The sequence below is a fragment of the Nomascus leucogenys genome, chromosome 3 (assembly GCF_006542625.1).
Source record: "Nomascus leucogenys isolate Asia chromosome 3, Asia_NLE_v1, whole genome shotgun sequence".
Lineage (NCBI taxonomy): Eukaryota > Metazoa > Chordata > Mammalia > Primates > Hylobatidae > Nomascus > Nomascus leucogenys.
Window position 1 is genome coordinate 67,853,075 of NC_044383.1, and position 23,572 is coordinate 67,876,646.

Genomic DNA, 23,572 nt, shown 5'->3' on the forward strand with positions numbered 1-23,572 from the left:
AAAAACTGGAAGCATTCCCTTTGAAAACTGGCACAAGACAGGGATGCCCTCTCACCACTCCTATTCAACATAGTATTGGAAGTTCTGGCCAGGGCAATTAGGCAGGAGAAATAAATAAAGGATATTCAATTAGGAAAAGAGGAAGTCAAATTGTCCCTGTTTGCAGATGACATGATTGTATATCTAGAAAACCCCATCACCTCAGCCCAAAGTCTCCTTAAGCTGATAAGCAACTTCAGCAAAGTCTCAGGATACAAAATCAACGTACAAAAATCACAAGCGTTCTTATACACTAATAACAGACAAACAGCCAAATCATAAGTGAACTCCCATTCACAATTGCTTCAAAGAGAATAAAATACCTAGGAATCCAACTTACAAGAGACATGAAGGACCTCTTCAAGGAGAACTACAAACCACTGCTCAATGAAATAAAAGAGGATACAAACAAATGGAAGAACATTCCATGCTCATGGGTAGGAAGAATCAATATGGTGAAAATGGCCATACTGCCCAAGGTAATTTATAGATTCAATGCCATCCCCATCAAGCTACCAATGACTTTCTTCACAGAATTGGAAAAAACTACTTTAAAGTTCATATGGAACCAAAAAGGAGCCTGCATCACCAAGTCAATCCTAAGCCAAAAGAACAAAGCTGGAGGCATCACGCTACCTGACTTCAAACTATACTACAAGGCTACAGTAACCAAAACAGCATGGTACTGGTACCAAAACAGAGATATAGACCAATGGAACAGAACAGAGCCCTCAGAAATAACGCCACATATCTACAACTATCTGATCTTTGACAAACCTGACAAAAACAAGAAATGGGGAAAGGATTCCCTATTTAATAAATGGTGCTGGGAAAACAGGCTAGCCATGTGTAGAAAGGTGAAATTGGATCTCTTCCTTACAAGTTATACAAAAATTAATTCAAGATGGATTAAAGACTTAAATGTTAGACCTAAAACCATAAAAACCTAGAAGAAAACCTAGGCAATGCCATTCAGGACATAGGCGTGGGCAAGGACTTCATGTCTAAAACACCAAAAGCAATGGCAACAAAAGCCAAAATTGACAAATGGGATCTCATTAAACTAAAGAGCTTGTGCACAGCAAAAGAAACTACCATCAGAGTGAACAGGCAACCTACATAATGGGAGAAAATTTTTGCAGCCTACTCATCTGACAAAGGGCTAATATCCAGAATCTACAATGAACTCAAACAAATTTACAAGAAAAAAACAAACGACCCTATCAACAAGTGGGCGAAGGATATGAACAGACACTTCTCAAAAGAAGACATTTATGCAGCCAAAAGACACATGAAAAAATGCTCATCATCACTGGCCATCAAAGAAATGCAAATCAAAACCACAATGAGATACCATCTCACACCAGTTAGAGTGGCCATCAATAAAAAGTCAGGAAACAACAGGTGCTGGAGAGGATGTGGAGAAATAGGAACACTTTTACACTGTTGGTGGGACTGTAAACTAGTTCAACCATTGTAGAAGTCGGTGTGGCGATTCCTCAGGGATCTAGAACTAGAAATACCATTTGACCTAGCCATCCCATTACCGGGTATATACCCAAAGGATTATAAATCATGCTGCTATAAAGACACATGCACACGTATGTTTATTGTGGCACTATTCACAACAGTAAAGACTTGGAACCAACCCAGATGTCCAACAATGATAGACTGGATTAAGAAAATGTGGCACATATACACCATGGAATACTATGCAGCCATAAAAAATGATGAGTTCATGTCCTTTGTAGGGGCATGGATGAAGCTAGAAACCATCATTCTCAGCAAACTATCACAGGGACAAAAAACCAAACAGCGCGTGTTCTCACTCATAGGTGGGAATTGAACAATGAGAACACATGGACACAGGAAGGGGAATATCACACACCAGGGCCTGTTGTAGGGTTAGAGGGGGAGGGATAGCATTAGGAGATACACCTAATGTTAAATGATGAGTTAATGGGTGCAGCACACCAACATGGCACATGTATATATATGTAACAAATCTGCATGTTGTGCACATGTACCCTAAAACTTAAAGTATAATAAAAGAAAAAAAAAAGAAGTGAACACTTTCCAACTTAATTTACAAGGCCAGTATTTTTCTAATGCCAAAACCAGACAAAGACAGAAAAAGAAAACTATATATCAATATCCCTTATGAATATTTGTGTAAGTCTTCATCAAAATGCTACAAACCAAATCCAGCACCTATAAAATGGATTGTGCACTGTTGCAAAGAGGGATCTCCCAGGGATGCAAATTGGTTTAACATCTGTAGATCAATTAATGTAATATACTATAGTACTTAAATAAGGAGCAAAAACCATATAAATCTTAATAGACGGAGAAAAAGTGACAAAAGTTAACACCTTTTCAGGATAAGACACAAAAACAAAACAAACTAAAAACCCTAGGAATAGAAAGGGATGACCTTATCCAGAGAAAGGCTATCCATGGACTATTCCCAATTAGCATTATACTCAATGGTAAGAGACTGACTGCTTTCATCCTGAGACCAGGAGTATGACAAGGAAGGTAAGTTTTATTATTTCTATTTGACATTGTGTTGTGTATGTTCTATCTGACACATTTAGGCAAGAAATGTAAATGAAAGCCATCCAAATTAGAAAGGAAGAAGTGAAACAATTTTTATTTGCAGATGATATGATCTTATATATAGAAAATCCAAACAAAAACACTAAAAATGCTATTATGCCATTACTCTTAATGGCAAACTGCAATTACTTTTGCACCAATCTAGAACAAATAAGAAGTCTAGCAAATTTGTGACACACTAGATTAGTATACAAAAAAGATTATATTTCTATATAATAGCAATGCATATTCCAAAAATTAAATTATGAAACTATTATATCTATAATAATATCAATAATAAGAATAACATTCCTAGGAGTAAATTCAACAAGTATAAGGCATGTGCATTGAAAACTAAAGAATATCACTGAAAAAATTTAGAATGCTATAAATAAGGAAAGACATAACATTTATATATTAGAATATTAATACACTTGATCTTTGAATAACATAAGTTTGAACTGTGTGGGTTTACTTATATGCGGATTTTATCAACAAATATATTAGAAAAATATTTGGAGATTTGCAACAGTTTGAGAAAACTCCAGATTAAACCATATAGCTTAGAAATATCAAAAAATTATGCATGTCATCAATGCATAAAATGTATGTAGATACTAGTCTACTTCATCATTTACTACCATAAAATATACTCAAATTTATTATAAAGAGTTAAAATTTACTCACATAAACATAGATAATGATACCATTCTCAACTGAGAGAAATGTAAACAAACATAAAATCCTAAGTGCATAAAATTAATGGCAGTACAAACTATCCTATTGTAATAGTTTTATACAATAGCCATCTCCCTGTTGCTATTGCAGTGAACTCAAGGGTTGAAGGCATCCATTTTACATATTGTATAATGTTAGTCATCTCTGCATGAGCAATTTGTCTCTCAACTAAATTGTGTATTCCAGTGAAAAGTGATCTCTCATCGTTCTGGTGTATTTTTCCTTGTGTTAAATGCAGTATCATAAACCTTGAATAACACCATGAGACCTATATGAAGTGCCACTAGTGATCCTGGAAGTCCTCTCAGAAAACAAAAAAAGGTCATGATATTGCAAGAAAAAAAATAATAACTTGATATGTACTGTAGATTGAGGCCTGTAGCTGCAGTTGCCTGCCATTTCACACAGGCTGTGCATCTTCTAAACAGATGACATAAACTTACAGATGGATAAATACGGTAAATACTACAAATATATTTTCTGTTCCTTATGATTTTCATAGTAACATTTTCTTTTCTTCAGCTTATTTTTATAAGAATACAGAATATAACACATATAACATACAAAGTATGAGTTAATCAACTGTCTAGTTATCGGTAAGGCTTCCAGTCAACAGTAGGCTTAGTGGTTAAGTCACTGAGGACTCCAAAGTTATATGCAGATTTTTAACTACACAAGAGGTCAATTCCCCTGACCCCCATGTTGTTCAAGGGTCAACTCTATTGCTAAGATGACAATTTCAATCCAATCTGTATCAAAATCTCTAGTATCTTTTTTCCAGAAGCTTACAAGCCAATCATAAAATTTTAAGATGGAAATATAAATAGCCAAAACAATCATGAAAATGAAAAAGAAATTTAAAGAATTCAAACTGTTAATTTCAAAATATACTACAAAGCTACAATATTCAAGATGGTTTAGTATTAGCATAAAGATAAAAACAAAGACTAATGGAATAGAATTGAGGTTCCAGAAATAAATCCACAAATCTGTGGTCAATTGATTTTTTATAATAATGCCAAGATCACTCAATAGGAAAAGAATAGTGTTTTCAACAAATGGTACTCAGAAAACTGGTTAGTAACATGCAAGGCAATGAAGTTGGAGCACTACCTCACACCATACACCAAAACTAACTCAAAATGGATCATAGATCTTAATATATGAGTTAAAACTATATGATTCTTGTAGGAAATCATAGGAGTAAATCTAGGTTAGGCAGTGGTGTTTTTTTTTTTTTTTTTTTTTTTTTTTGAGACGGAGTCTTGCTCTGTCGCCCAGGCTGGAGTGCAGTGGAGCAATCTCGGCTCACTGCAAGCTTCGCCTTCTGGGTTCACGCCATTCTCCTGCCTCAGCCTCTCTGAGTAGCTGGGACTACAGGCGCCCGCCACCACGCCTGGCTAATTTTTTTGTATTTTTTAGTAGAGACGGGGTTTCACCGTGGTCTAGATTTCCTGACCTCGTGATCCGCCCGCCTCGGCCTCCCAAAGTGCTGGGATTACAAGCGTGAGCCACCGCGCCCAGCGGCAGTGGTGTTTTAAATATGACATCAAAATCACAAGCAACAAAATAAAAAAAAGTTAGACCATTAAAATTTTTTTAAAAGTTTGTGCTATAAATGACAGCCATCAAGAAAATGAAAACACAGCCCAAAGAATGGAAGAAAATATTAGCAAAACATGTATCTGATAAGAATCTTATAGCCAGAACATGTAAATAACTGATATCTCAATAAGAAAAAAAATTAAAACTGGATATATAATCTGCATAGACATTTATCCAAGGAAGGTATATAAAGGTCAATAAACATATGAAAAGATGTTCAATATCATTTTCCATCAGTCAACTTCAAATCATAACAACTTCGCACCCACTAGGATGATTACAATCCAAAAACAAACAATTACAAGTGTTGACCAAGAAGTGGAAAAACGATCCCACATGCATTACAGGTGGGATTGTTAAATGTTGCAGCCACTTTGGAAAACAATTGGATGCTTCTTCAAAATGTTAAACTTAGAATTCCCATATAATCCAGCAATTTCAATTCTAAACATAAGAGATAAAAGTATTCAACTCACACAAAAAGCTATACACAAAATTTTCTAACCACATTATTATAATAGCCACAATGTGGACACAAGTGTCCACTGTTAAATAAATAGACAAAATACATCCACATAATTGAATATTTTTAGCAATAAATAAATAAAGTTCCAACACATACATGAACCTAAAAGACAGTAAGCTAAAGGAAAAACCACATGTTGTATGACTGTATTTAAATAAAATGTGCAGTCTAGGTGAAACTAAGCAAATGTATAGATATGGAAGTAGATTAATGGATGTTTAAGTGTAGGGGTCCAATGGATAGTAGCTAGTATTAAGTATGGGATTTTTTTTTACAGAGGACTTAAACGTTCTAAACTTAGATTTTGGCAATGGTTGTATAACCCTGTGAACATACGTAAAAAACTGAATTGCACACTTTTAATGAACTAATTTTATGGTATGTAAACGATCAATAAATTTGTTTAAAATATTCAAATCAATAGTCTGAGACTTTCTGGAGGGTTCCATACTGTTCATAAAATCATCTGCAGAGGTACATGACAATGTACAATGATGAGTTAGCAGCCATGACAATTTAAATTTATCAGCAGAGCTCTTAAGACAGTCTTTAGTTTGGACAGAGCCTATTGTCTTACTAGAATCATGTACAAGCATGAGACACATTGAGTTTAATATACAGCATTTCTGTTTCTGGTGTAAAAAACTTCCTTTAAAATATGTAGTACCTTTACTATTTTCTAATACTGCTAAGTGGGTATTAAGAAAAACTTAATGGGTATTAAGAAATTTGGATTTCCTGTTTCATTTTCTAACAGATCCATATCAGTTTCAGTTGAGAATTTCAGAAAAGCGGATAGGAATACTATCTGGAATTGGGTAAAAAGTAACCTAAGTAATCTGCTCAGTCCCCAATTCTCTATCTAATTGAATAGATTGACAATATTTAAATGAGATACTAAACAATTTGCTGTTGTTCCTTAAAATATTAGTTAAGTTAAAATTTAAAACTTAAGTTAAAAAATTAACTTTTTAATTTACTCCCACTGCTGAATTAATATTTAACCTTAAGAAACTAAAGGCATACTTTTTTATAGTGGTTAGAACTACCTGTATGGTATGCAATAAAATAATAAACAATACTATAGTTAATTTTTAAGCAGCCCAAACCTTGAATAATCTAGATACCATCCAGGAAAAAAAAAGCAATTACTTATTTTAAAATGTTTCACTTGGAAATGAATTTATATTTAGAATGTAAATTCCATAGAGCCAAAGATTTTTGTTTTATTTGCTTCTATGTCCCCTAGAAAAGTGCCTATCACATAATGTATGCTCAATAAGCCCCTCTTAATGGATTAATTTGTCCTTATCAAACATAAGCATATATATTTATTTCATGAAATTATATAGAGATGGAAAACTTCTTTAAAGAACAAACATCTCTAATTTGCACATGTAAGCACAACATACAAGAGACTTATGTTATGTGACATTTAAACAAAAGATTTACTTAGCCAATATTTCATCTGATGCAATAATGAAAAATCTGATAGCTCCATTATGGCTCATTTAAAGAAAGTCAAAATTCTAAAATATAAGAGTGCAGTTGTCATTAAGATGTTACTTTTATGACTACTTGAAAGGCTAAAGAAATATCTGTTAAGTATTAAAAGGGCAAAGATTTAGATAAAAATGGAATTGTGCAGCCACATTTCACTGTACTGAGTGTACATTCAGTCATGTACCTCTACAGATGATTTTATGAACTGTATAGAATTCTAGAAACATTTGTATTCAGACAATTGAATAGGCTGAAAAAATAGGGTTTGCTTTTGAGCTGTAGTTATCATTAAGATTAGGGCTGTTTGTTAATGTAATAGTTTTCACTTAATAATGATATTTTTAATGAATCTTTTTGAGTAAAAACTTGAGCTTGGAGAATGCACCCCTAATACAGTTGTATAAATATGGCAAAGATGTCTCTTTGAACACATTTAAGGACTCTCCACACAGGATGAAAAACATTTAAAACATGACCAAAGGCTCTTTAGATGTCTCTATGAAAGAAAAATATGATTAGCACACAAAACAATGCAGAAGCATAGTAAATAATTATTTATAGAAGAATGAATGGTACATGAATTGTGTCTGTGTTGACATTATTAAAATTCATGTTGAATCATTTTTATCAGCATATTCTAGTTTCTTTGTTATTTCTGTAAAACATGGATCATTCTGTAAAGTATAATATGATTTTAACATAGACCATGTTATTTTGAAACATCTGGGGCATGTATCAATTAAGCGCACAATATATCTAATCAACAGATTTGAAAGGACCCACATTTTTATACTTAGTATAAATGAATTATATTCTCCAACTATGTGTACTTTCTTCAAATACAAGTGTTTTCTTCAATAGAGCAATGCCAAGTGGGATTTTTGTGTCTTACAGCAGACAAGAGCAATTTTTTTAATACTTGTGGTAGATATTTCTCTTTTAAATTCGTTTTAGTTCATATATATTTATATATATATATATATAGAGAGAGAGAGAGAGAGAGAGAGAGCTTTACTATTTCATTTTGTAATGTTATACAAATTATGAGATTAAGTATATTGTAAGTTTGGTATCTTGGCCTAGAATCATCATTTTTCCTAATTGCCAAATCCAGTGATTATTTCACTTTTTCTCAAACTCTAAATTACTCCCATCTATAGCCTTTGCTGTCATGGTTGTTTCCAGATTTCTGTAGCTCTTTGTGTAGTCTTCCAATCCTCAAATTGCAGTCAGACTTTAAATTTACATTTAAAGTCAGCTTTAAATGTAAATGTGAATCATACCACAGCCTACTGCCCACTCACCCCCAGCCCATCCCTCAATTCAAACCCTTCAATTGAACTACATTGCTTTTACCTAAAGATTCGAATTTTCAACAGGGTCAATAAGTTCCTGAATATTTTTTTCTGTATCACCCCTTCAAAATGAATTACTTTCCATTTATCAAATTTGTTATGCTTTGGGGGTTTTCTCACGTTATTCCTTCTGTCAGGAAAAGTCCCAATCAGCGCCCTTCTCTCCTGTCCCCTCCCCAACTTCTCATACATCTTAGCTTAAAGCTAGAGAAATGCTTCCTTTCCAGGGAAGGTTTCCTGCTGATTCTGGTTATACATTTCTGTAGAATTCTAGACTTTACCTTGCACATAGCTAGGCACATAATTGTCATATGTTACATATTTGCTGATTAACTGATTTATAAAAAGTTTTTCCTTGTTTTTTTTAATTTTGTATTCTTCTAGAAATTATTTACCTTTCTTCCTTATTTTTTCTTCTGAATATACGTGTTCCTCAAGTTTCTTTCCTATGCTATTCTTCTCCCCTAGCAATTCCATGACTTGAAATAGTACCCCTGTATAGAAAATTACAATGTATATATTTTCATCTTAGATTTATCTCTCAAGGTCTACCTATACATGATTGCTAGGTTTCTCCATTTGGAAGGCATCTCAAATTGAATATACTCCAATTTTTTCTCCAACGTTTTCTGTTCCTGTATTCTGTAATTTTATTAATGGTACACTATCTTTCCAATCATCTGTGATTAGAATTTATTTTGATTACTACTTCACACTACTGTCTTCATATTCCCTCCAACTTAATATAATAAATTGCCATGTATTATTGAGGATATTGCTTCAATCTCATCTCCTTTTCTTTCTTCTGTGGTCATCATTCTGCTTCCGTGTTCCCATTATCATTTATCGAGCTTATACCAAACAACTTCTAGTGGGCTCCGCCATCTTTAGCTTTTTCCTGCTCCACTACATCTGTCCCATATGTTTTTTCTTTTTTGGAACTTGTTGCTGTCACTGCCTTTTTCCATACCCAGCTTCAAGCTCCCTATTCAGTGCTCAGTGCTCAGTGCTCAGCACAAAAAAAACTTCCTAACTTTTCTATGTAGAAATAATTTTTTCTTCCTTTGAATTCTATAGTACTTAATCTGTACTTCTTCTATGGCATCATTAGTTTTTTGTTTAAATTACAATGTAATTGTTTATGTACAGCCCCTTTCCCCTCAGTGGAGTTCTAAGTTTTCTGAAAGAGGTATTTATGTTTGGTTCTTTCATACATTTCCTAAGTTTCAAGTCCTAAGCAAATGTGGTTACTTGTGAGTGACTGAATTGATTTTATTTTATATTAATTTTACATATTTTATTTTATATAAATATGTCCATTGAATAAAATTATATTTGTGGTAATATATTGATATTCGCTTTAATGGTTAATTCTAAATCATTCTGCTTTTCTTCTCTGTTTTCTTCAGTACTCATCATTGTCTATTTTGCTACATTGAGATTGGTTTTCTTTGGTAGAAACCTCTGTAAATTCCAAATGAAATTAATTTTACAGGCATAGATTGATATTTTTGCAATAGAATAAAATAATGTTCTACTCTATTCTAATAAAACTATTCTCTTGCTCACCATTGTTTTCTGGTGATTAGTACTGTGAATTCCTGAAGTGTTGTCATTTCCTCTCTATTTATACAAGAAGAATATTTTGATCTGTGTCTATGGTCCCACTTAGTGCAATCTGCCCCAGATTGCTTTAATTTGTTTTAATGGCAACAAACACAAGGATAGAGCACTAAAGTATGATTTAATGTTGAGTTGCCAAAGCACAGAACAGTCGTTGTGTGAATTCCTACTGATGAAAAAGGAGATTCATTCCCAAATCAGGAATATGATGGACGTGAAAGTAGCATTCCAATATTTTCAAGTATTAGGACAAAAGGAATTTGAGTATCAAGGAATGAAGGCATTCAAGACCAGCTGTATCAAATGAAAAACGAAGAATAATCTCTGCAGGAGAGACTGGCAGTTCAGGAATTCTTCGCAGGTGATGCAGTGAGCAACACTGGCCTTGCATCCATAGTAGATACAGTTTCAGTGCCCATAAAAAGTGAAATAAGAGTAGTTGTATTGCCTATCTTATTTGAGAAAGGACAGACTTGATGAAATTAGTTTATAAACATGTGACCAGAAAAATGCCACGTGTAAAAAAAGAAAGGATTTTTTAATGTATTAATGAAATAATATTAATCATGAAGAATTTAAAAATATATATGCCCAATATTATTGATGTGACTGAATTTTAAACTGTCCTTGGGTAAACTATGTTAAAAGTGTCCCTAAAATATTTTTCTTAAAATGGCCTGACACTTATGATAAGCACTCGTTTTTCCACCAATTATGTTTTGTTGCTTTTCAAATCCATGGAAATATATTATTTTGGTTTATTTTACTTGTAACACAATTTTAATATTTGCTTTTAGAAAAAAAGTCAAAAATGATTAAAATTGCCCAAAAGACTTTTTTAATAGACATGTTATTACAAAACAACTGTTTAATGACAAGCATAAATGAATTTGACTTATACAAATTTAATTGTCTTAAAACACGTGTGAATAAAATACCTTGAAATTATTTGAAGATATTTAATCCACTGAAAACACAGCTGTGTTCACTCTGTTATGCCTTAAGAATCTTAGACATTCCTAAGTTACTAAATTATGGTTAAATATTAAAGACACTAGTGTGTAGTGTTTGATTTATTTTCTGTCTTCAAAAGAGGTTTAAAGAAAAGGTTAGAACAAATTGCTGACTGTGAACTGATAATTCACCTGTCATGATTATGTCAATTGGCTTTGTTTGAAGAGGAACTGAGTGTAAGTTGAAAGTAGGTGGAAAAAATCTTATTAGAACAACTTTTGTGTTGACTAGTTTCAGTTTATCTTAAAATAAATTTCCAAGAACTAAGAACAGCGTCAGAAATATGTAACCAGCTTAGTGATTACTTCTAATGCTTTAAATCTCAAATAGAAATGGTATCTGATAGTTCACGGAAAAAGCCTTCTGAGCCTTTCCAGAGTGTTGTCTCCAAAAACTCCAGAAATTGTGGAAGGGATAGAATCACATAAATAGACTTAAAATGTGACAAGTAAATACTTTTGAGCAAGAGCAAATGGTAGATTGTACTTTTATAAACTTTAAAACATGCACATTAAAAGAAAAGTTGCTTACTTAAAATACTTTTATATAGTTAATGTTGCTCATAAAAGCCAACTTTCTGTCACTTTGTGAAACTCAGTCTCTGATTATACAACATCTTCATTCTACTGGCTCTTCGTGTTCTATTTTAACAGTGTGTAAAAGAATTTAAGGGCATGATTCTTTTGCAGCTTCACAGTTTGGTTTCAATTTGATTATTAGTTAAAAATAAAATAACTATTGAAATAGAAGTGTTGGGAAATGTGTCACAAGAATCAAGGCAGAGAAAAGAAAATTCTGAAAGTAGGTACCACATATTTATTCTGCCAATAATCTGTCCTCAGCCAGGATTGTGTGAAATTTTCTCTTTTCATAGTCTTAAGCATTCCTGGTGGAGACATCACTTTTGGATGATTTGGTATTTCTGAGTTTGATGTTTTACTGTCATCAATAAAGGGGAAAGAAGGTTTTGTAACAGAATATGAAAGAGAAGTTCAGTGACATTTAACTCAACTTGAATTGTTCTTAATTTTTAAAAAGTTACATAATGTTTAATACATCCAAAGGAATATGTTTAACTTTCATGTGGAGTATAAAACAAAATAAAATGAACACTCTCGAACCCATAAGTTAAACCGAAGTCTAAAATATCACCCTTTGCTTTACAATACCTTATGTATTTCTTTGATCATGTCCCCTATTCCCCATTCCCAGAAAATTACCAAGATCATGGATTTTGTGTTTATTATTATCCCTGTTATTTAAGAAATATATTTGCTACATAGGCATGTGTTCATAGTAGAATATTATTTAATTTCACTTGTTTATGAGTTTTATATAAAGCGTTATATGTGTAGATGAATTTTCAATCAAAAATTTATTTCTAGGATTAATGAAATTTTATATAGTTATGAGTAATTCATATTTACTGATCTGTAATATTTCACAGTAATATGTCACAATTTATTTATTCATTTGTACCAGTCATGATTCTGACGGGCAAACAAAAGCCACTCTATATTTAATAGTTATAACCCACAATTCAAGGCTAATATAACTGTGGGAAGAAATGAGGGTGGGGTCTTCGGGAAAGTTCCACCAACAGGCCATAAAGATTGGAGCCTAAAGCCTCAGAGCACAGGGGAGAAACCAGAGCTCCAGGATATTCTGTGAAGCCTGTCATGATGACAGAGTGGAAGTTTGGGGAAAGATTTGCAAAACTTGCCAAAACCAACAACTGGGAATTTGTGGACTGGTCTGTGGGGCTGCTGCATCCATGGAGTGATCACTCACATAGAAGTCAGCAGAGCACCACGTCTCATCTCTATGACTTGCGAAGCATAATGGACTCCAATTCATGTCCACCTTCCAAATTTGATGCAACTTCTTGATATTGACAAAACCCACCACAAAAGTGAACCTACATGGAAAGGGATCTGAAAAGTTGTTTTGAGACATAAAAATGCTGGCTATGATGTGGAGTTGACAACACACTATTCTTGAATTTATCATCGTTTTTCCCCACTATTTTTGCTCTTGCAAGGATTGAGACTGAATACTCTGGTACATGTGCCAAGATTTCTCTGGATGATATATCTAGGAATGACATTGCTGAGGCATAAGGTAAATGGATGTACAGATTGACAAGACACTGCCACTATGGTTGTATCCATTTACACTCCCACAGGCGCGGATATGTTTCTCCACACTCTGGCCAATGCTTGATGTCTGACCTCTTCATAGTCATAGACCTCTTACATAGTGTGTGTAAAATTATGTCATCATGGTCTAAAATTTGATTTGTTTAAATTATAATGTGATTGAATTTCTCATAAGATTATTCCATTCCCATTCCTCCTTCAGTGACACATTTATGATTTTATCCTTTATCTATTAAGTCATTTTTCTTTTCCTTAGTTCTATATTTGTTTTTGTAAACTACTGCTTTAATGGTAACATGTAATGTCAACCATCTTCAGATTTGTGATTTATGTTTTCACTTACTTTGTGGTGAATTTTCACGAGCAGATATTCTTAATTTTAATCAAACTTTTATTTTACAGTTATTGTATTTTCATCATTTTAAAAATATTAGAAAATTTTCTTCTAGAAGTTCTAAAGTTTTATATTTCACATCTAAGTCTATAAACCATCTAGAATTTAGTTTTTCTGTTATGATGTAGGAATTAATTTTATTTCTCTTACTATGGATAGCCTATTATGCTATATATTAGGTAGTTCCTTCTTTCCTTAGTATTTTAGTTTCCTGTTGCCTCTGTAACAATCACCACAAACTTAAACTTCATGGCTTAAAACAAATCAAATTCATTATTTTACAGTTGTGGAGTTCAGAAGTCTGAAATGATTTCTTTGAAGCTGAAATCCAGGTGTCTGCAGGGTTGCATTCCTTCAAGAGGCTCTAGGGGAGAATCTGCTCCCTGACTTTCCCACCTCATAGAAGCTTCCTTCATTCTTTGGCTCATGGCCTCCTTCCATGTTCAAAGCCGGCAACTGCATCACTTGAGCCCATGCTATTGCCATCACATCTCCTTCTCTGACCCTGCTGCCTCCTTCTTTCTTTTAAAAAGACATTTGGCACAGCTGGGTAATCCAGGATAATCCCTCATCTCAAGATCTCTAATTTAATCACACCCATATAGTTTTTTATGTAGAATAACATATTTACAGATTCTTGGTATTAGAACATGGACATCTTTAGGGGACCATTATTCAGTCAGTGATCTGTAATACTACCTCTGTCAAATGTTATTTTAACATACACAGGAGTCTGTCAATGGATTCTGGATTCCATTGCTCTATTTTTCTATCTGTGCCACAGGACTGGATGCTTCATACTGTCATAATTAACACAGCTTCCTGATGAATCTTGAAATGTGAAAGGAATAATTCTTGACTTGTTCTTTTGCTTCTGAATGGTTTTGGCTGTTCTTGGGCTTTCACTTTTTTAAACAAATTTTAGAACCATCTAATAAGTTGATCCAAACCCTATAGTAATTGTAATTAGAATTACATTGGATCTGCAGATGAAATTTAGAAGACTAGAAATCTATATGGCATTGAGAATTCCTATTTATGAACACAATATATCTCTCAACAAAATGTATTTTATACATGTTCCGTAAAGGTTTGAACATCTGTAGCTAAATTTATTTTTAGAAAATCTAGTTTTTAAAATTCCTATATAAATGGTATCTCCTTTAAAAAAAATTCTCTAATTATATGCTGCTTGCATACAAAAATACAATTAACCTTTTTTGTATAACAGCACCTTGCTAAGTTCTCTTACTAATTCTAATATTTTTATGAAAACATTTTGTTTTCTATGTATATATTTATATAAATGGCATTTTTTTTACTTTCTGTTATTTATAGTATTTATCTTGTCTTAGTAGATTGAGTCATTGGTGCTGAATAAAGTGTCAAGAATGTGCATCTTTACCTCATGATTTTTTAAATCAATAAATCTACTATTCCTATGAATTTTGAAAAGAAGCCTTCTATTGACTGATGATGTTTCCTTTGTTTTTCAGATGATGTGAGTTTTTATAATGATTAAGTTTAAATTCTATCGAATCATTTTTCCAAACAAATAAAATGCTAGCCTTTTTCTCCATTAATTTGTTAATGGGTAAATTACAATTAGAGGTTATAAATCTTAAAATACTTGTATACCTATGATACCTAAAACTCAGTCATGATGTATTTTGTACATACAACAGGCCTTGGGTATGATACTATTTTGCCAAGTGCGTTTTTTCACGCCATTTTTTTTTTCTTTTATGAGTGGCTTTGGTCTATACGTTTCCTTTTCTGATTTGGTTTTGGTATGAAGGTTATATTCTCCTCCCGAGTTCTTGGCTATTTCTCCATTTTTTTTCTCTGGTGCATAGATTGGAATGATACATTTCCTATAAGTCTAGAGAGATCCCTTTGTGCAACTAATGGGACTGGTATTTTTTAATAGTACATTTCATTATGATTTTATGGTGATTTTATTTTTCAATACATTTTATTGTATATATTTAAGGTATACAACATGATGTAATGGAATAATATAGAGAGCAAAATGTTTACTGTAGTGAAGCAAACTGACATATCCATCATCTCACAGTTACCCATTTTTTTGGGGGTTTTGTTGCAAGTGCAGCCAAAATCTACTTAGGATGAAATCCAAATACAGAACAATTTTATTACCTATAGTCTACATGGTGTACACCAGGGGTCCCCAATCCCTGGGCTGCAGACCTGTACTGGTCTGTGACCTGTTAGGAACCGGGCCGCATAGCAGGAGGTCAGCAGCTAGCAAGCCAGCATTACTGCCTGAGCTCCACCTCCTGTCAGATCAACTCTGGCATTAGGTTCTCACAGGAGTGGAACCCTATTGTGAACTGCGCATGCAAGGGATCTGGGTTTTGCATTCCTTATGAGAATCTTAATGCCACATGATCTGAGGTGGACAGTTTTATTTCAAAACACCCTCACCCTCCTCCACCCCCACCCCCACCCTCCTCCACCCGCACCCCCACCCCCACCAGTGGAAAAATTATTTTCCACGCAACTGGTCCCTGGTGCCAAAAAGGTTGAGGACTGCCAGTGTACACTCTGTCTCTAGACTTGTTCATCCTACATATCTCCTACATTTTATCCTCTGACTTACGTTTCCTTATTTCCACCCCAACCCTGGTAAACAGTTTCATTTTCTCGGTATTTTTTTTCAGATTCCATATATAAATGAGACCATCCATATTTTTCTTTTTGTGTCTGGCTTATTTCACTTAACATATTGTCCTCCAGGCTCATCCACATTGTAGCAAAAATGGCAAGATCTCATTGTTTTTCAGGCTGAATACTATTCCACTATATTGTTTCTTTATCCATTTGTCTGTCAGTGGACACTTAGATTGTTTCCATATCTTTAGTATCATGAATAATGCTACAATAAACATCAAAGTGCAGATATCTTTACAAGGTGATTTTTATTTCTTTTGGGTATATGCCCAGGAGAGGGATTGTTGGGTCATATAGTAGTTCTATTTTTAATTTATTTAGAAACCTTCGTAGGATTTTCTGTAATGGATATACCAATCTACATTCCCATGGGCAGTCTACAAAAAGTACCCTTTTCTGCTCACTCATGTCAAAATTTGATATCTTTTGACTTTCTGGAAATAGCTATCCTGATAAGTGTGAGGGTGAGGTGGTATCTCATAGTGGTTTTGATTTGCATTTTCTTGATGATTAATGATGTTGAGCATCTTTTCATATACCTGTTGTTTATTTTATGATTTCTTTTAATAAGTGTCTATTTAGATCTTTTGCCCATTTTTAAATCGGTTTTTCTGCCATTGAATTGTCTTAATTCATTATAAATTTTGAATAATAACCCTTAGTAGATGTGTGCTTTGCAAATATTCTTTTTTCCCAATCCAGAGGCTGTTGTTTCAGTTTGGCGATTGTTTCCTTTGCTGTGAGGGAGTTTTTTAGTTTAATGTAGTCCCGTTTATTTGTTTTTGCTTTTGTGGCTTGAGCTTTTGGTACGACATCCAAAAATTCTTTACCAAGGCCAACCTTCAGAGGTTTCGAACCTATGTTTTCTCAGAAATAAGTCTAAACATATACAGTCAACTGGTTTTTTTTTACAAGGGCACCAATAGAACACAATGAGGAAAGGATAATCTTTGCAATAAATTGTGCTAAAAAGAACACTGGATTTCTATATGCAAAAGAATGAAATTGGACCTTTATCATATATCATATGCAAAAAATAACCCAAAATGGATGAGACCTAAATGTAAGAACAGAAATTATGATGTTATTTCAAAAATATTGTTACATGAGTTTTTATTCTTTCATTTTGTTTTTCACATTCTCAATTAAAATGCTATTTGCATACAATGAAATAATAGTTCCTAAGAGTGCAGCTTGATAAATTTTGATAAAAGTATACCTATACCTCCAATAAATATAGAGCAATTCTGTCACCCCGGATGTTTCCTTCATGCCACTTTCCAGCCAGTTCAACTCCAGGCTTTGTTCTCAACAGACAACCACTCTTATGAACTCTAACACCATATATTATTTTTGCTGCTAGGATTTTGTAATAGTGGAACCTAACATAATGTATTCTTTTATATCTGGCTTCTCAAATGTCTGTTAGATACATCCAGGTTGTTGTGTCAATCAGTGGCTAGTTCCTTTGTGTTTATGTATAAACTTGTTTGTCTGTACTTCTAGGATGAGCACTTGTTTACATTTGGCTTAATGGTGATTGTGAATAAAGTGTCATGAGCATTCACGTGCAAATTGTTTTATGAACATATGTTTTTAATTCCCTGGGATAAATACTTAGCAGTTGAATTACTGGATCATAGTGGAACTGTAAGTTTAACTTTATAAATAACTGCCAATCTTAAAATGATACTACTGTATCATTTTAAACTGCCAACAGCAATTGCACTAGTAATTACACATCTTCATCAGCATTTACCGTGAGTTTTCTTTTAGTTTTAGCCATTCTGGGGTATGTGTATATGTGTGTGTGTGAGATTTACCATTGATTTGATGAAGTTCTTTATAGATTATCAGTATTAGTCATTTTTCAGAAATACAGAGTGTTTTCTCTCATCCTGTGGCTTATCTATTCAATTTTTTAATGAGTGTTTGCATCAGTAGGGCTTTTTTTCTCACCCCCCTTTTTTTTTTTTTTTTTTACTTTAAGTTCTGTGATACATGTGCAGAATGTGCAAGTTTGTTACATAGGTATACACATGCCATGTTGGTTTGCTGCACCCATCAACCCGTCATCTACATTAGGTATTTCTCCTAATGATATCCCTCCCCTTACCCCCACAGGCCCTGGTGTGTGATGTTCCCCTCCCTGTGTCCATGTGTTCTCATTGTTCAATTCCCACTTATGAATGAGAACATGCAGTGTTTGGTATTTTGTCGTTGTGATAGTTTGCTGAGAATGATGGTTTCCAGCTTCAACCATGTCCCTGAAAAGGACATGAACTCATCCTTTTTTATGGCTGCATAGCAGTCCATGGTGTATATGTGCTACCACATTTTCTTTATCTAGTCTGTTATTGATGGGGATTTGGGTTGGTTCCAAGTCTTTGCTATGTAAATAGTGTGGCAGTAAACATATGTGTGCATGTGTCTTTATAGTAGAATGCTTTGTAGTCCTTTGGGTGTATACCCAGTAGTGGGATTGCTGGGTCAAGTGGTATATCTGGTTCTAGATCCTTGAAGAATCACCACACTGTCTTCCACAATGGTTGATCTAATTTACACTCCCACCAACAGTATAAAAGCATTCTTATTTCTTCACAGCCTCACCAACATCTGTTGTTTCCTGACTTTAATAATTGCCATTCTAACTGGCATAAGATGGTACTATCACCAGAATGAACAGGCAACCTACAGAACGGGAGAACATTTTTGCAATCTACCTATCTGACAAAGGTCTAATATCTAGAATCTACAAGGAACAGAAAAGACAAATTTATAAGAAAAAAGAAATATCATCACAAAGTGGGTGAAGTATATGAGCAGACACTTCCCAAAAGATGACATTTATGTGGCCAACAAACATATGAAAGAAAGCTTATCACTGATCATTAGGGATTTTTTTAGTGCTCTTTGCTTTCTAATTAAGTAATCTCTTCATAGCCTAGGTTCACAAAGGTTTTTCTAATGCTTTCTTCTTAGAATCTTTATAATTTTAGTTGTCACATATAGTTCTATGATCGATCTCAAAATAAGGTTTGCCTACATGTCAAAGAGGTCATGAAAGATTTTTTTTTGTTTCCTTTCTTGTTTTGTTCTTTTTTATACTGATATTCAATTTTTTCATTACCATTTGTTGAAAACACTTTACTTTTTAAATTTGGTTGCTTTGGCACTTTTGCTGACAATAAATCGACCACCTATGTATAGTCTTTTTGGGCATTATACCATACCATATCTATTTACCTATACATACAACAATCCATACTCCAGTAAAAAGTTGAATAAAAGGGGTAAGAGCAGACATCTTTCTTTTTATCCTGGACTTGGGGAAAAAAACTGAGTTTTATACCATTAACTATGGTGTATTTCTTACTGAGGGATTATGGCAGAAAGAGAAAAGAAAAGAGAAGAGAAGAGAGAGAAGAGAAGAGAAGAGAAGAGAAGAGAAGAGAAGGAAAGAAAATCTCTGATATAGAAAGCAATTTTACTTAGTCTTACTTATCATTGTTTTTTATGTTCCCAAGATAGTTTTTGGTGCATTCTATGTTCTTTGTGTTTTTAGTTTAATCAACAAATTATGGCACAAATTATTACCTCAGTCATTCAGTTTGGTAATGTTCCTTTTAGTAGCTAACATAAATGCTTTCATAACTGCTCTTAGTTCACTTGTTCTTATTTATGTTTCAAGATGATTAAGCAAATTATGTGGAGCCCAAGAATTTTTTATTTGACAAAGTGTTTTGTATTTATGCTTTATAAGTACTGTTTTTTAACCTTTACGTGCTCATATCTTTTATTTACTAAAACAACTCTTTAATATAGACAATGTAAGATTGAAGAAATATTGAGTCCCTTTATTCCTGATTATGAAAGTTGTAATAGAAAGTTATGGTCACCAGACAATGCTTAACAAACTTGAATATCAAATTTTATTTTAGATATTGATTTAAAACATCGACTTTAAAATATTGATTGCAAACTTTTACAATTTTGTACGTTTATAGACTTATGTTAAATTCATCTCTTATTTCAATAATATAGTTTGAGAGAAAAAGCCTTTAGATTTTCTGTAAACCAGCATGATTCTCCTTAATTTCTTTCCTTAATAAATGATTCATTTGATTATATATGTAAATGATATTTTCCACATACTTTTCACTTTGGCATTCTTTTAAGAAGAGATATAGCTTTTAAAATGAGTGTTAGATTAGATATCTGAAATGGTTTGGGGTGTGTGTGAGTGTATGTGTGTGTATTTATGCCATGACTTTCTTCTCAGTGGTAAAGTTTGAAAAACCTATAACCCATCAATTACTCTTGGTGCAAATAATCACTTTATTGTACCTTAAAACAGACATTCTACTGATTTTGTTTCCTAGTTCAATTTTGTGGGGAAATTGCTTGGACCAAGAGGAAACTCCTTGAAGAGGCTACAGGAAGAAACAGGTGCTAAAATGTCTATCCTGGGAAAAGGATCAATGAGAGATAAAGCTAAGGTACTGAACTTTGAATCTAATATTTAACACATTCAGGAGGTTAACTATAACACTGATGGCCAAATTTACAAGCATGCCTGAGTGGCTCTTTCACCATTTCCTATGATTTCCATTTCCTGGGATCGCCCTGTGTCACTTTCTGCTATCTCCTCTGTCTTCCTAAAAATCAATTATTGGCCTCCCTTCTTTTTCTTTTCAGAATGTATATTCTATATTTTCATTTTTTTTAGTCCTTTGTGTAGGTTGCTGTCAAATCTTTTCACTTTTTCTGTGTCCTCTGTAGAATGTTTCTATATGTCTGTGTTCATTTTCTTTAATTCCCTCGCTGGTTCCTTTTTCTTTCTTCAATCATATCACCTAATAACATCCATTGTATCAGTCTCTCATTTTACCTCTCTGCCCTATTTCACCTTGATTCTCTTACTTGAAGCAATTTCAAATACTTATCTGCAAATCTAAGAGAATCCTGCTTATTTCTTGAAATGTTTCAATGATATTAAACAACTCACCTGACCCTCAAAAGAACAATAAGTTAAGAGATATATCAAGTTTGATGTTTGAAATGATTTATTTCACATCTGTACTACATTATTTCTTATTTTATAAAGTGTTAGCAATTTTCTCGGTGTTAGAATTCAGTGTTTGGGAGAAATGACAGTTTGTAGAGATTTATTCCAAAAGGATGTTTGAGGATTCACTGCGAAAGGCTGGATGTGTTTGGTGGTATCATTTGAGCAGGCCACACTTGTATGACTTGGTAATGTTAGTATGGAGAGTGAAATGTTCAAATATTTATTTCTGACTATGAGAATCCTTAGAAAATTGCTCAGGAGTCCTGTATCTGTGTTAATGAGACATATTAAATGAGGAAATTTATAGTGTGAAATGTCACTGAACTGGTGAATATATCATACATAAAGTATCTTTACTGTAATAAGTCTACATTAGGAGATTTAGCAAAACCCTCTATTTGGGTGCTTTCTTAGAATGGTTCAATAATCAACTGTAGAAAGTCACAGATGGAATGATTTTTACTAGCCCTTTCTTTGGATAACTTTTGATTACTCTGTACTGTGTACAATTTCAGCAATGACTATATTCTTGCCAATCCTCCTGCCTCCAGATTCTCTGATTACATTTAAAATAAATCTTACAAATATTTAAGAGGTGAGCACACCAGCATCTAGACATGAGATAAGCTTTTGTCCCTGCCACAAGTTTAGATTTTCTTTATATAAGAGGAGAAAATGACACATAATAACCTATGCCTGTACTTTCATGTATTCTTTAATATTGTTTTTGTTATGAATTTCCCAAATACTTCATACTGTTATATTATAAACTTCATATTGTGTGTTTTTATGGTCTCACACATTCTTTAAGATTTCAGTTTGTCATCTTCTCCCCAGCATGGCTTCCCTGAACTCCTATAATAGGCTAAGTCCTCTTTTATCACTTAACATATTTTACTGTCTCTGTTTATCTCCAGGATGGAGAACTGTTCTAGTTAGCTTTGCACATGCATAATCTCCATGTAGTATTTCTACATCTTTTAAAACAGATGGATGCAAATTTTTAATTCTCATATATTTGGACATTTTTTCCTGTTCATAAAGTTTTAAACTAAATTTCTTTTTCCCTGTGAGCATGTTAGGTACCAGCAAAAGTACTGGAAAATCCAACAGGAAACAAATTTGCTTCTATTAAGTTTCCATTAGGTTTAATTTACTAATATTACCTGTTACTTACAATTCAGTTTCTTATTACTCTTTGTGTGATCCATCATGTTTGACTATGATTTGAGTGTTTTCACTTCTTACCAAATTAAATAAAATAACATATTAAATAATAATAATAGATTGCACTGCAAAATATTTTTTAGAATTAAGATAAGGCCTTTTTTTCTTTTTTTTCTTTTTTTGTTCCACTTGCTTGCTTTTGAATGAGAAGGTCTTAACTTTCTCAAGTATTGGACACCTAGCTGAAATAAAATCACAGGCATGGATATGAAAAATTTACCTTAGTAAACACTTGATTAAAATAAAAAATAAATCCTTGGTAAATTATTGATTATGATGCTGTTATTTTGCCTCTCAGCATCATGACATGAACAGGAAAGAAGATTTTACATAATTTTGTTTTTTCTATTATTAAATCACATGGGATTGTGCAATAAAAGTGTATATGTGTGCATACATACAAACCAGCATATGTTCATGCATTAATTATTTATCGAACACATTTTATGTAATTCACAGTTCTAGTTTATAGTCATGAATACAAGATCTTCCTCTCTTAGAGTTTACATCCCAATGGGAAAGACAGATAATAAATACATGAATACATTTTATACTTTTAGGAATTGATAATTTTTATGGATTTAAATGAAACAGAAGCAGGGAAAAGAGGTTAATGGTGTTGGGAGCAAATTTTGATACAGTGATCAAGTAGAAAGAACACTGGAAGATGAGAAGGAGCCAAACATAGAAATATCAGAAAGGAGAGAGAATGCCAAGTGCGAAGGCCCTGAGGGAGAATCTGTACTTTTTGTATAACCATAGCTGTATCTAAAACTATTATGACAACTATAGCCATATATTCATTTAATAAATATACTTATTCCCCTTTGGCTACCATCTGATTTCTTTATAGTAAAACTCCTGGAAAGTAATTTGCAGTCACTGGCTCACCTTCATTCTTTATTGTTCCCCTCCTCAGTCTCTGTGACTGGATCCTCTTTTTCCAGACCTCCAAGCCCAGACTTAGTCTTCAGAGTTCTTTTTTTCCTTCATGTTCTTATAGCACCAATGTGCTCTGAATCTCAA

General features: G+C 33.3%; 1 protein-coding gene across 5 annotated transcripts in view; it reads left to right on the forward strand.

The window, feature by feature from the left end:
* The window catches only part of KHDRBS2 (KH RNA binding domain containing, signal transduction associated 2), a 677,326-nt gene that overhangs the window by 243,031 nt on the left and 410,723 nt on the right, over positions 1–23,572 (forward strand). For all 5 annotated transcript variants that reach the window (XR_004029312.1, XR_004029313.1, XR_004029315.1 and 2 more), the window contains exon 3: positions 20,631–20,747. Coding sequence is in view for 1 of the 5 variants with exons in the window: in XM_030809415.1 (XP_030665275.1) it covers positions 20,631–20,747 (117 nt within the window). In the remaining 4 variants the exon portion in view is untranslated. The remainder of the gene's footprint in view (positions 1–20,630; positions 20,748–23,572) is intronic.